Source organism: Mesoplodon mirus (assembly GCF_964341445.2).
Source record: "Mesoplodon mirus genome assembly, chromosome: 18".
NCBI classification, from domain to species: Eukaryota; Metazoa; Chordata; class Mammalia; order Artiodactyla; family Ziphiidae; genus Mesoplodon; species Mesoplodon mirus.
In genome coordinates, this window is record NC_138994.1 from 11,124,153 (window position 1) to 11,142,523 (window position 18,371).

The 18,371-nt window shown below is 38.3% G+C and overlaps 1 protein-coding gene across 7 annotated transcripts in view; it reads left to right on the plus strand.

The window, feature by feature from the left end:
- Nucleotides 1-18,371, plus strand: part of CEP95 (centrosomal protein 95) — a 64,320-nt gene that overhangs the window by 29,990 nt on the left and 15,959 nt on the right. For 5 of the 7 annotated variants that reach the window (XM_082604298.1, XM_082604293.1, XM_082604296.1 and 2 more), the window contains 4 exons: nucleotides 340-533; nucleotides 2,304-2,416; nucleotides 2,611-2,740; nucleotides 3,790-3,943. In XM_082604298.1, coding sequence (XP_082460424.1) covers nucleotides 340-533; nucleotides 2,304-2,416; nucleotides 2,611-2,740; nucleotides 3,790-3,943 — 591 coding nt within the window. The remainder of the gene's footprint in view (nucleotides 1-339; nucleotides 534-2,303; nucleotides 2,417-2,610; nucleotides 2,741-3,789; nucleotides 3,944-18,371) is intronic. The other 2 variants (XM_082604294.1, XM_082604295.1) reach the window with 2 other exon arrangements.

Genomic DNA, 18,371 nt, shown 5'->3' on the forward strand with positions numbered 1-18,371 from the left:
GCTCCTGACGTGCAGGCTCAGCGGCCATGGCTCACGGGCCCAGCCGCTCCGCGGCATATGGGATCTTCCCGGACCGGGGCACGAACCCGTGTCCCCTGCATCGGCAGGTGGACTCTCAACCACTGTGCCACCAGGGAAGCCCCCTGGTGTTTTTTTTTTTTTAATCAAGTTTAAAATACATTTCTAGGTGATGTGTGTGAACATGTTTGTATAGGGTATGTGTATATGTAACATGATACAGGATATATATATATATATATAAAATGGTTTATTTCTTAGAAATGGTTTATTTCTTATTTCTTAGTTCACCTTAATGTCCACTTTGATTTGTCCAACTAGCAGAAATTCCTTCTGTGGATATGATCCCAAATGCTAGGAAGTTAGGGGAGCCTATCCGATCAGCTATTCCTTTACATCCACCTTACCATCCTTCAGAGCCTCGAGCTCCCTGCCCCATAGGAAAAGAATACTTGCGTTCAAGTCACTGCTCCCCTACCATGAATTCTACTGGAGAAGGCACAGCATTTTCTGTGGTAAGTGGAAAATCTTGCTTTCAACTGGTCAAAAGTCTATAGATTTAAAAACGTCTCTGCTAGAATTGTAGTCAAGGATACTGCACTAATCAGAGCACTGTACTTCCTAAACTTTACCTCTGCATAAACCTGTATATCCTTACCCTAGGAAGATAGGGACAGGATGACTATGTAAAAGGGGAAGTAGTAAGAGCCAACACATACTGAGTGTTCATTTTGTGCCAGGCACAGTTCTCCCTAATTTGCAGGTATCGCATAAACTTCTTACAGCACAGCTCTCGAGTAGGTACTATTTTTATTTCCCATGGGGAAGCTGAAATAGAGAGTTTAAGAATCTTGTCTGAGGTCCCACAGCAATTGTAGAATTAGGATTGGAATTCAAGCATTCTAGTTTCAGAACCCATATTGTATGTCTCTAATTGAGTAATTGAAATGTTTTAACATATAGGAAAGTGTCAAAAATAATCTTTCATCCATATTCCTATTATTCAGCATGAACTACTGTTAACATTTTGGCCTATTAGCTTCCGCTCTTTTCTTCTTTGAAAATAAAATCCTATTTTATACATCGATCCTGTTCCTATCTTTCTAGCAACAAGAACACTCAGGTATATGCCAAGGGTAAATTTATAAACAATGATACACTCTCATTATTAAAAATGCACACAGTGCTGAAAAAGTAGTTAGCATTAGGTGACCATAATTCTAAACATTCTGTGCATCTATTTAGATAGTAGGGTGGATGGATAAAAAGAGAAAAAAGGGATCATAGGATAATGGTTACATTTGGGAAAGGCTTACAGGGATGGTGGAAGGCCTTCTGAGTTGCTGGTAATATTCTTTTTCTCTACCTGGGTTGCAGTTCGGTGGGAATATTGTTTTTCAAATAATTCTTGAGCAGGACACTAACTTCAATTTTAAACGTTTTTTAAAAATATGATTATATTATAGTTATTTACTAAAAAGTATTAAATTTAATTTTACTTTAATAGAAGAAAAAGATACTGAAGTGAAATTGAAGAGATTGTTAAACATCAAATGTTTCTTTACCACAAGAAATATCTTCTATAAGATTCCCTCTAAAGTTAAGAAATAAATTGTTTAAAATGTTGAGTTTATATTCATATTTTGGAGGTTTTGTCTTTTGTTTCAGTTTTGGACAGTTTCTTTTGACTTCTTTTTTTTTTTTTTTTTTTGTGGTGTGCGGGCCTCTCACTGTTGTGGCCTCTCCCGTTGCGGAGCACAGGCTCCGGAAGGCTCTGGACGCGCAGGCTCAGCGGCCATGGCTCACGTGCCCAGCTGCTCCGCGGCATGTGGGATCTTCCCGGACCAGGGCACGAACCTGTGTCCCCTGCATCGGCAGGCGGACTCTCAACCACTGCGCCACCAGGGAAGCCCTCTGTTGTCTTCTTGATATGAAAGATAATGACTTTAATACTTTCCACTTGTGATTTGATCATTTTTTCATTGTCCACATGTAGCCATAACCCCTAAATTTTTATATTTGAGAACACCTCACTTGCATTTATATTTGAATGCAATGCTGAGCCATACTTTTTCTTTGAGTACAAGTTTATAGACATTGCTCCATCCTTTGGCATTGGGGATCAATAGAGTGTTTTGACAAATGTGTTTTTAAAAAAAGCAAAACATGGAGAATGAAGGGACCTAGCTTTGTGTCACAGGTCCTCCCTTCCCATCACACCCAAAATGTTCTTTTTGTGTCTTCCTTATATCTCTTTCAACTCAACTCTCCTCTGTTTTTAATAGGAACCAGATAATAGAGTTTTCTTAACTTCCAAGTTGTCTAAAGATGGCAAACAGGAAATGTATCCAGTTCAGGTCCAAGGCCCTAGGACAAGGAAGCTTCCCAAAGGAAAAAGGTAACATTACTGTAGGCTTCAGTGTTTACAGTCTGTCTGCAAAGGGATTTGAAGAGTTAAGGGTATACTCTCCAAATTTTGCTGTGAAGACCAGTATGGAATATTTGGTAAAACATGTATTACAGTAGTTTTGAACTAAGTAATGTACGTACACTTGGCTACTTAAATATGTCACAAGGTCACTTTTATTACAGATACGAAAACAGAGCTGCAGTCTCATCCTGGGATTCACCTTTCTCCCAGAGGGCAGGAAAGAGGTTAACAGAACAAGAATTACATGCAGTATCAGAGAAACTATCTCAGCGCCTCTCTGAACTAGATTGGGCAAGTCTTGTTTTTTAATCTGTATTGAGATTGCCATAGTTGGTGAGCATTTAAGTGATTTTACAATTGAAGGTGAGAGCTAAGCTAAGGTACTAGGAAGTTAGTTGTGTCTTACTGAAAATCTTCCATAAGTCAAGCAGGTAGGACATAGGATGAGAAATTATATCCTAGCCTTTTATTATATAACCAAATTTGGTATAGGTTTATCCAAATTTTTATCGAATTCTATCCATCTATTTATTTATTTATTTATTTATTTATTTGGCTGCGTCAGGTCTTAGTTGCGGCATGCGGGATCTTTTATTGAGGTGCACGGGCTCTTCATTGGTGCACGGGCTCTTCATTGCGGCACGTGGTCTTCTCTAGTTGTGTGTGGGCTCAGTAGTCGCAGCCCGTGGGCTCTCTAGTTGTGGCGTGCAGGCTCCAAAGTGCACAGCCCTCAGTATTTGTGGCACGTGGGCTACAGAGCACACGGGCTCAGTATTTGTGGTACGCAGGCTCTAGAGTGCACAGGCTCAGTAGTTTCTGTGTGCAGGCTTAGTTGTCCTGTGGCATGTGGGATCTTAGTTCCCCAACCAGGGATTGACCCCGCATCCCCTGTATTGGAAGGCGGATTCTTAACCACTGGACCACCAGGGAAGTCCCAAATTTTTATCGAATTCTGATGAAAACTAAATTTAGTGTAAATGATTATATTAAACCGTATATCTTTAGATACATCTGTATTGTTTCCCTTTGTAACTAAAGACACATTTGGTATAAAATTAGATGGATCTCTGATTTTCACAAAATACTGTAGTTTGGGGGTTATCATTGAATAAATATATTAAATCCCTATGTGACTTGCTCTTAAGTTTATTGAAACTGAATAGTCCATGGCACTGATATATATATATCCTTTAGAAACTATGCATAAGCATCTGAAAATTTGTGTCTAAACTTGGGCTTAATTTTCTGAGAAAACTTTTTAAAGGTTATATCTGTCTAATCTTTCCAACTTGCATTCTGCTGAAGTCAATGAAAGATGTTAAAAGGAATTTTCTTGACAGATGTTAAAAAGTGCCCTGGGTGATCGATTTAAAGAAAAGACCAGCTTTGAAGAGGAGGATGTTGGAAATGAAGAGGTGGAAAGTGGAAATGATGAGACACTGTCTCAGTGTAGTGACAGCGTCGTGGAGTATGGGCCAAAGAAGCAAAGGCCAGGTACCTATCTCAGGCCGGGTTAAGGGCGTCCCCAGAAACCACTTAGCTACTCTGATCTAAGGCTTTCTTTTCAAAATATTTCAGAAATATGTGAAAGCATCAAAAATAAGATCAAATACCTGTATCTCCATCTAGAAGTAGCAGATGTTAACAGTTATATTTTGCTTTACACTTCTTGTGTTTAAGAAATAAAGAGTTAAAATCTCTTCTCTCCTCCCCACATTCTTTTTCTTTACCTCAAAGGAATTACTGTCTCAAAGTTGGTATCTTTTCTTCATATCTCTGTTTTTATTTATTTTTAATTTTTATTTTTTCCAGGTTTATTGAGATATAATTAACATACAACATTGTATCATTTAAGGTATACAACATAATGATTTGATATATGTGTATATTGCAGAATGATTACCACAGTAAATTTAGGTAACATCTATTACTTCACATACTTTCAGTTTTTTTTATGTGATGATAACTTTTTTTTTTTTGGCTGTGTTGGGTCTTCGTTTCTGTGCGAGGGCTTTCTCTAGTTGCGGCGAGCGGGGGCCACTCTTCATCACGGTGTGCGGGCCTCTCACTGTCGCAGCCTCTCTTGTTGCGGAGCACAGGCTCCAGACGCGCAGGCTCAGTAGTTGTGGCTCACGGGCCCAGTTGCTCCGCGGCATGTGGGATCCTCCCAGACCAGGGCTCAAACCCGTGTCCCCTGCATTGGCAGGCAGACTCTCAACCACTGCGCCACCAGGGAAGCCCTGATGATAACTTTTAAGATGTAATCTCTGAGCAAGTTTCAAATACACAATTAATTGTAGTCACCATACTGTACATTATATTCTAAGAACTTATAACTGTAAGTTCTACCTTTTGAACAACTTCACACATTTCACCCATCCTTCATACCTCCTACCTCTGGCAACCACCAGTCTGTTCTTCTCTGTATTTTATGCATTTGATTTTTTAAAATTCCACATATAAGTAATATCATAGAGTATTTGTCTTTGTCTGACTCATTTCACTTAGCATAATGCCCTTAAGGATGATTCATGTTGTGCAAATGGAAGAATTTCCTTTTTTGTGGCAGAATAATATTCCATTGTGTATATATCACATTTTCTTTATCCATTGACTGAACACTGCATTGTTTGCATGTCTTTGCTGTTGTAAATAATGCTTCAGTGAACATGGAGATGCAGCTATCTTTTTTTTTATTAGTTTCTGCTTTATAACAAAGTGAATCAGTCATACATATACATCTGTTCCCACATCCCTTCCCTCTTGCGTCTCCCTCCCTCCCACCCTCCCTATCCCACCCCTCCAGGCGGTCACAAAGCACCGAGCTGATCTCCCTGTGCTATGCGGCTGCTTCCCACTAGCTATCTACCTTATGTTTGGTAGTGTGTATATGTCCATGCCTCTCTCTCCCTTTGTCACAGCTTACCCTTCCCCCTCCCCATATCCTCAAGTCCATTCCCTAGTAGGTCTCTGTCTTTATTCCTGTCTTACCCCTAGGTTTTTCATGACATTTTTTTTTCTTAAATTCCATATATATGTGTTAGCATACAGTATTTGTCTTTCTCTTTCTGACTGACTTCACTCTGTATGACAGACTCTAGGTCTATCCACCTCATTACAAATAGCTCAGTTTCGTTTCTTTTTATGGCTGAGTAATATTCCATTGTATATATGTGCCACATCTTCTTTATCCATTCATCCGATGATGGACACTTAGGTTGTTTCCACCTCCGGGCTATTGTGAATAGAGCTGCAGTGAACATTTTGGTACATGTCTCTTTTTGAATTATGGTTTTCTCAGGGTATATGCCTAGTAGTGGGATTGCTGGGTCATATGGTAGTTCTATTTTTAGTTTTTTAAGGAACCTCCATACTGTTCTCCATAGTGGCTGTACCAATTCACATTCCCACCAGCAGTGCAAGAGTGTTCCCTTTTCTCCACACCCTCTCCAGCATTTATTGTTTCTAGATTTTTTGATGATGGCCATTCTGACTGGTGTGAGATGATATCTCATTGTAGTTTTGATTTGCATTTCTCTAATGATTAAAGATGTTGAGCATTCTTTCATGTGTTTGTTGGCAGTCTGTATATCTTCTTTGGAGAAATGCCTATTTAAGTCTTCTGCCCATTTTTGGATTGGGTTGTTTGTTTTTTTGTTATTGAGCTGCATGAGCTGCTTATAAATTTTGGAGATTAATCCTTTGTCAGTTGCTTCATTTGCAAATATTTTCTCCCATTCTGAGGGTTGTCTTTTGGTCTTGTTTATGGTTTCCTTTGCTGTGCAAAAGCTTTGAAGTTTCATTAGGTCCCATTTTTTTATCTTTGTTTTTATTTCCATTTCTCTAGCAGGTGGGTCCAAAAGGATCTTGCTGTGATTTATGTCATAGAGTGTTCTGCCTGTGTTTTCCTCTAAGAGCTTGATAGTTTCTGGCCTTACATTTAGGTCTTTAATCCATTTTGAGTTTATTTCTGTGTATGGTGTTAAGGAGTGATCTAATCTCATACTTTTACATGTCCCTGTCCAGTTTTCCCAGCACCACTTATTGAAGAGGCTGTCCTTTCTCCACTGTACATTCCTGCCTCCTTTATCAAAGATAAGTTGACCATATGTGCGTGGGTTTATCTCTGGGCTTTCTATCCTGTTCCATTGATCTATCTTTCTGTTTTTGTGCCAGTACCACACTGACTTGATTACTGTAGCTTTGTAGTATAGTCTGAAGTCAGGGAGCCTGATTCCTCCAGCTCCGTTTTTCGTTCTCAAGATTGCTTTGGCTATTCGGGGTCTTTTGTTTTTCCAAACAAATTGTGAAATTTTTTGTTCTAGTTCTGTGAAAAATGCCAGTGGTAGTTTGATAGGGATTGCATTGAATCTGTAGATTGCTTTGGGTAGTAGAATCATTTTCACAATATTGATTCTTCCAATCCAGGAACATGGTACATCTCTCCATCTATTTGTATCATCTTTAATTTCTTTCATCAGTGTCTTATAATTTTCTGCATACAGGTCTTTTGTCTCCTTAGGTAGGTTTATTCCTAGATATTTTATTCTTTTTGTTGCAATGGTAAATGGGAGTGTTTCCTTGATTTCACTTTCAGATTTTTCATCATTAGTATATAGGAATGCCAGAGATTTCTGTGCATTAATTTTGTATCCTGCTACTTTACCGAATTCATTGATTAGCTCTAGTAGTTTTCTGGTAGCACCTTTAGGATTCTCTATGTATAGTATCATGTCATCTGCAAACAGTGACAGCTTTACTTCTTCTTTTCCAATTTGGATTCCTTTTATTTCCTTTTCTTCTCTGATTGCTGTGGCTAAAACTTCCAAAACTAAGTTGAATAAGAGTGGTGAGAGTCGGCAGCCTTGTCTTGTTCCTGATCTTAGTGGAAATGGTTTCAGTTTTTCACCATTGAGGACAATGTTGGCTGTGGGTTTGTCATATATGGCCTTTATTATGGTGAGGAAAGGTCCCTCTACGCCTACTTTCTGCAGGGTTTTTATCATAAATGGGTGTTGAATTTTGTTGAAAGCTTTCTCTGCATCTATTGAGATGATCATATGGTTTTTCTCCTTCAATTTGTTAATTTGGTGTATCACACTGATTGATTTGCGTATATTGAAGAATCCTTGCATTCCTGGAATAAACCCCACTTGATCATGGTGTATGATCCTTTTAATGTGCTGTTGGATTCTGTTTGCTAGTATTTTGTTGAGGATTTTTGCATCTATGTTCATCAGTGATATTGGCCTGTAGTTTTCTTTCTTTGTGACATCCTTGTCTGGTTTTGGTATCAAGGTGATGGTGGCCTCGTAGAATGAGTTTGGGAGTGCTCCTTCCTCTGCTATATTTTGGAAGAGTTTGCGAAGGAAAGGTGTTAGCTCTTCTCTAAATGTTTGATAGAATTCACCTGTGAAGCCATCTGGTCCTGGGCTTTTGTTTGTTGGAAGATTTTTTATCACAGTTTCAATTTCAGTGCTTGTGATTGGTCTGTTCATATTTTCTATTTCTTCCTGAGTCAGTCTTGGCAGGTTGTGCATTTCTAAGAATTTGTCCATTTCTTCCAGGTTGTCCATTTTATTGGCATAGAGTTTCTTGTAGTAATCCCTCATGATCTTTTGTATTTCTGCAGTGTCAGTTGTTACTTCTCCTTTTTCATTTCTAATTCTATTGATTTGAGTCTTCTCCCTTTTTTTCTTGATGAGTCTGGCTAATGGTTTGTCAATTTTGTTTATCTTCTCAAAGAACCAGCTTTTAGTTTTATTGATCTTTGCTATCGTTTCCTTCATTTCTTTTTCATTTATTTCTGATCTGATCTTTATGATTTCTTTCCTTCTGCTAACTTTGGGGGTTTTTGGTTCTTTCTCTAATTGCTTTAGGTGCAGGGTCAGGTTGTTTACTCGAGATGTTTCCTGTTTCTTAAGGTGGGATTGTATTGCTATAAACTTCCTCCTTAGAACTGCTTTTGCTGCATCCCATAGGTTTTGGGTCGTCGTGTCTCCATTGTCATTTGTTTCTAGGTATTTTTTGATTTCCTCTTTGATTTCTTCAGTGATCACTTCGTTATTAAGTAGTGTATTGTTTAGCCTCCATGTGTGTGTATTTTTTACAGATCTTTTCCTGTAATTGATATCTAGTCTCATAGCGTTGTGGTCGGAAAAGATACTTGATACAGTTTCAATTTTTTTAAACTTACCAAGGCTTGATTTGTGACCCAAGATATGATCTATCCTGGAGAGTGTTCCATGAGCACTTGAGAAAAATGTGTATTCTGTTGTTTTTGGATGGAACGTCCTATAAATATCAATTAAGTCCATCTTGTTTAATGTATCATTTAAAGCTTGTGTTTCCTTATTTATTTTCAGTTTGGATGATCTGTCCATTGGTGAAAGTGGGGTGTTAAAGTCCCCTACTATGAGTGTGTTACTGTCGATTTCCCCTTTTATGGCTGTTAGTATTTGCCTTATGTATTGAGGTGCTCCTATGTTGGGTGCATAAATATTTACAATTGTTATATCTTCTTCTTGGATCGATCCCTTGATCATTATGTAGTGTCCTTCTTTGTCTCTTCTAATAGTCTTTATTTTAAAGTCTATTTTGTCTGATATGAGAATTGCTACTCCAGCTTTCTTTTGATTTCCATTTGCATGGAATACCTTTTTACATTCCCTTACTTTCGATCTGTATGTGTCTCTAGGTCTGAAGTGGGTCTCTTGTAGACAGCATATATATGGTCTTGTTTTTGTATCCATTCAGCCAATCTGTGTCTTTTGGTGGGAGCATTTAGTCCATTTACATTTAAGGTAATTATTGATATGTATGTTCCTATTCCCATTTCCTTAATTGTTTTGGGTTCGTTATTGTAGGTCTTTTCCTTCTGTTGTGTTTCTTGCCTAGAGAAGTTCCTTTAGCATTTGTTGTAAAGCTGGTTTGGTGGTGCTGAACTCTCTCAGCTTTTGCTTGTCTGTAAACATTTTAATTTCTCCATCAAATCTGAATGAGATCCTTGCTGGGTAGAGTAATCTTGGTTGCAGGTTTTTCTCCTTCATCACTTTAAATATGTCCTGCCAGTCCCTTCTGGCTTGCAGAGTTTCTGCTGAGAGATCAGCTGTTAACCTGATGGGGATTCCCTTGTGTGTTATTTGTTGGTTTTCTCTTGCTGCTTTTAATATGTTTTCTTTGTATTTAATTTTTGACAGTTTGATTAATATGTGTCTTGGCGTATTTCTCCTTGGATTTATTCTGTATGGGACTCTCTGTGCCTCCTGGACTTGATTAACTATTTCCTTTCCCATATTAGGGAAGTTTTCAACTATAATCTCTTCAAATATTTTCTCAGTCCCTTTCATTTTCTCTTCTTCTTCTGGAACCCCCTATAATTCGAATGTTGGTGCGTTTAATGTTGTCCCAGAGGTCTCTGAGACTGTCCTCTGTTCTTTTCATTCTTTTTTCTTTATTTTGCTCTGCAGCAGTTATTTCCACTATTTTATCTTCCACGTCACTTATCCGTTCTTCTGCCTCAGTTATTCTGCTGTTGATCCCATCTAGAGTATTTTTCATTTCATTTATTGTGTTTTTAATTGATGCTTGATTCATCTTTAGTTCTTCTAGATCCTTGTTAACTGTTTCTTGCATTTTGTCTATTCTATTTCCAAGATTTTGGATCATCTTTACTATCATTATTCTGAATTCTTTTTCAGGTAGACTGCCTATTACCTCTTCATTTGTTAGGTCTGGTGGGTTTTTATCTTGCTCCTTCTCCTGCTGTGTGTTTTTCTGTCTTCTCATTTTGCTTATCTTACTGTGTTTGGGGTCTCCTTTTTGCAGGCTGCAGATTCGTAGTTCCCGTTGTTTTTGGTGTCTGTCCCCAGTGGCTAAGGTTGTTTCAGTGGGTTGTGTAGGCTTCCTGGTTGGGGGGACTAGTGCCTGTGTTCTGGTGGATGAGGCTCGATATTGTCTTTCTGGTGGACAGGTCCACGTCCGGTGGTGTGTTTTGGGGTGCCTGTGGCCTTATTATGTTTTTAGGCAGCCTCTCTGCTAATGGGTGGGGTTGTGTTCCTGTCTTGCTAGTTGCTTGGCATAGGGTGACCAGCACTGTAGCTTGCTGGTCGTTGAGTGAAGCTGGGTGCTGGTGTTGAGATGGAGATCTCTTGGAGATTTTCGCCGCTTGATATTACGTGGAGCTGGGAGGTCTCTTGTGGACCAGTGTCCTGAAGTTGGCTCTCCCACTTCAGAGGCACAGCACTGACTCCTGGCTGCGGCACCAAGAGCCTTTCATCTACCCGGCTCAGAATAAAAGGGAGAAAAAGTAGAAAGAAAGAATTGGTAGAAGAAAGAAAGAGAGAAGACAAAGAAAGAAGGAAAGAAAGGAAGGAAGGAAGAAAGAAAGGAGGGAGAGAGGAAGGAAGGAAGGAAAGAAAGGAGGGAGGGAGGGAGGAAGGAAAAAAGGAAGAAAGAAGGAAGGAAAGAAAGGGAGAGAGGGAGGAAGGAAAGAAAGAAAGGGGCGGAAGGAGGAGGGGAGGAAGGGAAGATAGAATAAAAAGAGAGAAGATAAAGTAAAATAGAATAAAGTATGATAAAATATGGTAGCGTTATTAAAATAAAAAAGTAATTATTAAAAAAAAATTTTTAAAAACAACAACAAAAAAAACGGACAGATAGAACGCTGGGACAAATGGTGGAAGCAAAGCTATACAGAGAAAATTTCACACAGAAGCATACACATACACATTCACAAAAAGAGAACCGGGGGGAAAAATCGTAAATCTTGCTCTCAAAGTCCACCTCCTCAATTTGGGATAATTCGTTGTAAAAAGAGGAAAAGGGGAAAATATCTTAAATCTTGTCCTCAAAGTCCACCTCCTCAATTTGGGATGATTCGTTGTCTATTCATGTATTCCACAGATGCAGCGTACGTCAAGTTGATTGTGGAGCTTTAATCCGCTGCTTCTGAGGCTGCACAGAGAGATTTCCCTGTCTCTTCTTTGTTCTCACAGCTCCCAGGTCTCAGCTTTGGATTTGGCCCCACCTCTGCGTGTAGGTCACCGGAGGGCGTCTGTTCTTCGCTCAGACAGGACGGGTTTAAAGGAGCCGCTGATTCGGGGGCTCTGGCTCACTCAGGCCGAGGGGAGGGAGGGGCATGGAGGTGGGGCGAGCGTGCGGCAGCAGAGGCCGGCGTGACGTTGCACCAGCCCGAGGCGTGCCGTGCGCTTTCCCGGGGAAGCCGTCCCTGGATCCCGGGACCCTGGCAGTGCAGCTATCTTTTTGAGGTAGTGATTTCGTTTCGCTTCTGGATATATACCCAGAAGTGGAATTGCTGGATAATATGGTAGTTTTATTTTTAATTCTTTCAGGAACCTCCATATTGCTTTCCATAATGGCTGCACCATTTACATTCCCACCAAGGATTTGCAAGGGTTACCTTTTCTCTACATCCTTTCCAACACTTGTTATTTCATGCTTTTTTTGAGGATAGCCATTCCCATAGGTGTGAGTTGATACCTAATTGTGGTTTTGATTTGCATTTCCCTAATCATTAGTGATGTTGAGCACCTTTTCATGTACCTGTTGGCCATTGTATGTCATCTTTGGAAAAATGTCTGTTTAGTTCCTCTGCCTATTTTTTAATCGGATTTTTTTTTCTTTTTGCTGTTGAGTTAATACTTTGAATATTAACCCCTTATCAGATACCTGATTTGCAAATATATTCTCCCATTTGGTAGATTGCCTTTTCATTTTGTTGGTGGTTTTCTTTGCTTTGCGGAAGTTTATTAGTTTTAATAGCCCCACCTCTTTATTTTTGCTTTTGTTGCCTTTACTTTTGGTGTCAAATGCAAAAAATCATTGCCAAGGCCAATGTCAGCCAGGTTAGTGCCTTTTTACTTACTTTTATTTCTTCTAGGAGTTTTATGGCTTCAGGTCTTACGTTCAAGTCTCTTAATTCATTTTGAGTTGATCTTTGTGTTTGGTGTAAGATAGGAGTCCAGTTTCATTATTTTGCATGTGGCTGTCCAGTTTTCCCAACACCATTTATTAAAGAGGCTGTCCTTTCCCCACTGTATATTCTTGGCTCCTTTATCATAAATTAATTGACCATATATTCATGGATTCGTTTTTGGGCTCTCTTTTGTGTTCCATTAAGCTCTGTGTCTGTTTTTTTGCCAATATATTGTTTTGATTACTGTAGCTTTGTAATATAGTTTGAAATCAGGAAGTGGGATGGCCTCCAGCTTTGTTCTTTTTTCTCAGGATTGTTTTGGCTATTTGGGGTGTTTGTGGTTCCAAACAAATTATATGATTGTTTGTTCTATTTCTGTGGAAAATGCCATTGGAATTTTCATAGGGTTTGCATTGAGTTTGTAGATCTCTTTGAGGAGTATGCACATTTTAACAGTATTAATTCTTCCAATCCATGAACACAGATCATCTTTCCATTTATTTGTGTCTTCTTTAATTTCTTTCATCAGTGTCTTATAGTCTTCGGTGTACAGGTCTTTCACCTCCTTGGTTAAATTTATTCCTAGGTATATTATTCTCTTTGAAGCAATTGTAATGGGATTTTTCCTTAATTTCTCTCTTTATTTTTTTAAAGAGGAGAAAACAAAAGTTTAGTAACACATATATATATGGGAGAGACCTAGGGAAACTGAGTAGCTCCAGTTTCTTTGATAGTTTGTTATTGTATAGAATTGCAACTATTTTTGTACAGTTGACCCTTGAACAATGTGGATTTGAACTGTGCAGGTCCACTTATACATAGATTTTTCTCAGTAAATACGTACTATACTACTGCATCATCAGTGCCAGTTGAGTCCATGGATGCAGAACTGTGGATACGGAGCACTATCTGTAAAGTTATACTCAGATTTTTGGCTGCGTGGAGTCAGTGCCCTAAGGAACAACTGTATATTGATTTTGTAACCTGCAGTTTTACGAAATTCGTTGATTAGTTCTAACAGTTTTGGTGGCTTCTTTAGGGTTTTTTATATATAATATGATGTCATCTGTAAAGAGTTATATTTCTTCATTTCTGATCTGGATGTCTTTTATTTCTTTTTCTTGCCTAATTGCTCTGTCTAGGACTTGTAGTACTATGTTGAATAAAAGCAGGCATCCTTGTCTTGTTTCTGATCTTAGAGGAACTACTTTCAGCTTTTCACTGTTGAATATGTTAGCTATGGGCTTGTCATATATGGCATTTATTATGTTGAGGTACACTCCTATACCCAGTTGAAAGTTTTTTTAAAATGAATGGATGTTGCATTTTGTTAAATGCTTTTTATTTATTTATTGAGATGATAATATGATTTTTATTTTTTGTTAATGTGGTGTACACAGTGACGGATTTGTGAATGCTGAACCATCCTTGCATTTCTGGAATAAATCCCACTTGATCATGGTGCATGATACTTGTAGTTACTGTTGAATTCATTTGCTAATATTTTGTTGAGGATTTTTGCATCTGTGTTCATCAGGGATATTGGTCTGTAATTCTTTGTGGCGTCCTGTCTGGTTTTGATTTTAGGGTAATGTTGGCCTTGTAAAATGAGTTTGGAAGTGTTTCTTCTTCTGTGTTTTGGAAAGGTTTGAGAAGGATTGGTATTAATTCTTTAAATGTTTGGTAGAATTCACCAGTGAAGCCATCTGGTCCTTGACTTTTTTTTTTTAATTTTTATTTTATATTGGAGTATAGTTGATTAACAATGTTGCATTAGTTTCAGGTGTACAGCAAAGTGATTCAGTTATACGTATATCCATTCTTTTTCAGATTCTTTTCCCATATAGGTTATTACAGAATATTGAGTAGAGTTCCCTGTGCTGTACAGTAGGTCCCTGTTGGTTATGTATCTTTTTTTTTCCCCCGGTACGTGGGCCTCTCACTGCTGCGGCCTCTCCCACTGCAGAGCACAGGCTCTGGACGCACAGGCCCAGCAGCCATGGCTTACGGGCCCAGCCGCTCCATGGCATGTGGGATCCTCCCAGACCAGGGCACGAACCCACGTCCCCTGCATCGGCAGGCGGACTCTCAACCACTGTGCCACCAGGGAAGCCCAGTTATGTATCTTAAATAAAGCAGTGAGTACATGTCAATCCCAAACTCCCAATCTATCCCTCCCCTCGACCCTTCCCCCTGGTAACCATAAATTCGTTCTCTAAGTCTGTGACTCTGTTTCTGTTTTGTAAATAAGTTCATTTGTATCTTTTTTTTTTTTTTTTTTTTAGATTTCACATATAAGCGACATCATATGCTATTTGTCTTTCTCTGTCTGACTGACTTCACTTAGCATGATAATCTCCAGGTCCATCCATGTTGCTGCAAATGGCATTATTTCATTCTTTCTAATGGCTGAGTAATACTCCATTGTATATATGTACCACATCTTTATCCATTCATCTGTTGGTGGACACTTAGGTGGCTTCCATGTCTTGGCTATTGTTAATAGAGCTGCAGTGAACATTGCAGTGCATGTATCCTTTCAAACTCTTGTTTTTCTCCAGATATATTTCCAGGAGTGGGATTGCTGGATCATATGGTTTTTAGTTTCTTATGGAACCTCCATACTGTTCTCCATAGTGGTTGTACCAATTTACTTCCCCACCAGCAGTGTAGGAGGGTTCCCTTTTCTCCACACCCTCTCCAGCACTTATTGTTTGTAGACTTTGATGATGGCCTGGTGTGCGGTGATATTTCAATGTAGTTTTGATTTGCATTTCTCTAATAATTAGCAATATTGAGCATCTTTTCATGTGTCTCTTGGCCATCTGTATGTCTTCTTTGGAGAAATGTCTGTTTAGGTCTTCTGCCCATTTTTTGATTGGGTTGTTCTTTTTTTCTTTTTGTTTTTCTGACACTGAGCCGCATGAGCTGCTTGTAAATTTTGGAGATTAATCCCTTGTCGGTCACACTGTTTGCAAATATTTTCTCACATTCTGTGGGTTGTGCTTTTGTTTTGTGTATGGTTTCCTTTGCTGTGCAAAGCTTTTGAGTTTAATTAGGTCCCATTCATTTATATTTTTTATTTCCATTACTCTAGGAGATGGATTGAAAAAGATATTGCTGTGATTTATGTCAGAGTGTTCTGCCTGTGTTTTCCTATAAGAGTTCTATATTGGTAGTATCTGGTCCATTTAGGTCTTTGAGTTTATTTTTGTTTATGGTGTTAGAGAATGTTCTAATTTCATTTTTTTTTACATGTAACTGTCCGGTTTTCCCAGCACCATTTATTGAAGAGACTGTCTTTCCTCCATTGTATAGTATTGCCTCCTTTGTTGTAGATTAATTAACCATAGGTGCATGGGTTTATTTCTGGGCTTTCTATCGTGTTCCATTGAGCTATATGTCCGTTTTTGTGCCAGTACCATACTGTTATGATGACTGTAGCTTTGTATCAATAGTATAGTCTGAAGTCAGGGAGCCTGATTCCTCCAGCTCCATTTTTCTTTCTCAAGATTGCTTTGGCTATCCAGGGTCTTTTGTGTCTCCATACAGATTTTAAGATTTTTTTTGTTCTAGTTCTGTGAAAAATGCCATTGTCAGTTTGGTAGGGATTGCATTGAATCTGTAGATTGCCTTGGCTAGTACAGTCATTTTGACAATATTGGTTCTTCCAATCCCAGAACATGGTATATCTTTCCATCTGTTTGTGTCGTCTTTGGTTTCCTTCATCAGCATTTTATGGTTTTCCGAGTTACAGGTCTTTTGCCTCCTTAGGAAGATTTATTCCTAGGTGTATTATTCTTTTTGATACAGTGGTAAATGGAGATTGTTTCCTTAATTTCTCTTTCTGATCTTGTTAGCGTACAGAAATGCAACAGATTTCTGTGTACTAATTTTGTATCCTGCAACTTTATGAAATTCATTGATGAGCTTTAGTAGTTTTCTGGTAACATCTTTAGGATTTCTATGTACAGTATCATGTCATCTGCAAACAGTGACAGTTTTCTTTTCCAATTTGGATTCCTTTTATTTCTTCTGATTGCTGTGGCTAGGACTTCCAAAACTATATTGAGTGTAAGTGGCGAGAGTGGACATCCTTGTCTTGTTCCTGATCTTAGAGGAAATGCTTTCAGCTTTTCATTTTTGAGTATGATGTTAGCTGTAGATATGTCATATATGGCCTTTATTATGTTGAGGTATGTTCCCTCTCTGCCCACTTTCTGGAGAGTTTTTTTTCATAAATGGCTGTTGAATTTTGTCAGAAGCTTTTCCTGCATCTATTGAGATGATCATAGGATTTTTATTCTTCAATTTGTTGATGTGTATCACACTGGCTGATTTGCAGTTATTGAAAAATCCTTGCATCCCTGAGATAAAATTCCACTTGATTGTGTTGTGTGAACCTTTTAATGTATTGTTGGATTCAGATTGCTAGTATTTTGTTGAGTTTTGCGTCTGCGTTCATCGGTGATATTGGCCTCTAATTTTCTTTTTTTTGTGGTATCTTTGTCTGGTTTTGGTAACAGGGTGATCGTGGCCTCATAGAATGAGTTTGGGAGTGTTCTTTCCTCTGCAATTTTTTTGGAATAGTTTCAGAAGGATAGGTGTTAACTCTTCTCTAAATGTTTGATAGAATTCACCTGTGAAGCCATCTGGTCCTTGACTTTTGTTTGTTGGGAGTTTTTAAATCACAGTTTCAATTTCAGTACTTGTGATTGGTCTGTTCATGTTTTCTATTTCTTCCTGGTTCCGTCTTGGGAGATTTTACCTTTCTAAGAATTTGTCCATTTCTTCCAGGTTGTCCATTTTATTGGCATCTAGTTTGTAGCAGTCTCTTATAAGATCCGTTGTATTTCTGTGGTGTCTGTTGTAAGTTCTCCTTTTTCATTTCTAATTTTACTTATTTGGGCCCCCTTCCTGTTTTTCTTGATGAGTCTGGCTAAAGGTTTTATCAATTTTGTTTATCTTTTCAACGAACCAGATTTTAGTTTCATTGATCTTCTCTATTGTTTTCTTTGTTTCTATTTCATTTATTTCTGCTCTGATCTTTATGATTTCTTTCCTTCTACTGAATTTTGGTTTTGTTCTTCTTTCTCTAGTTGCTTTAGGTGTAAGGTTAGGTGTTTATTTCTGATTTTTCTTGTTTCCTAAGGTAAGATTGTATCACTATAAACTTCCCTCTTAGAACTGTTTTGCTGCATCCCATAGATTTTGGATCATAATGCTTTCATTTTCATTTGTCTCTAGGTATTTTTTTATTTCCTCTTTGATTTCTTCAGTGATCCATTGGTTGTTTAGTAGCATATTGTTTAGCCTCCACGTGTTTGTGTTTTTTACAGTTTTTTTCTTGTAGTTGATTTCTAATCTCAGCATTGTGGTTGGAAAAGATGCTTGATATGGTTTCAGTTTTCTTAAATTTACCAAGGCTTGCATTGTGATCCAACATGCGATCAATCCTGGAGAATGTTCTGTGTGCACTTGAGAAGAATGTATACTCTGTTGATTTTGAATGGAATGCTCTATAAATATCAAGTCTATTTGGTTTAATGTGTCATTTAAGGCCTGTGTTTCCTTATGTATTTTCTATCTGGATAATCCATCCATTGATGAAAGTGGGGTGTTAAAGTCCCCTACTATTATCATGTTACTGTTGATTTCTCTTTTTATGTCTGTATTTTTTGACCTTATATGTTAAGGTGCTCCTATGTTGGGTGCATATATATTTACAGTTGTTATATCTTTTTCTTGGATTGATCCCTTGACCATTATGTGGTGTCCTTTGTCTCTTACAGCAGTCTTTATTTTAAAGTCTATTTTGTCTGATATGAGTATTGCTACTTCAGCTTTCTTTTGATTTCCATTTGCGTGGAAAACCTTTTTCCATCCACTCACTTTCATTCAGTATGTGTCCGTAGATCTGAAGTGGGTCTCTTGTAGACAGCATATATATGGGTCTTGTTTTTGTATCCATTCAGCCAGTCTGTG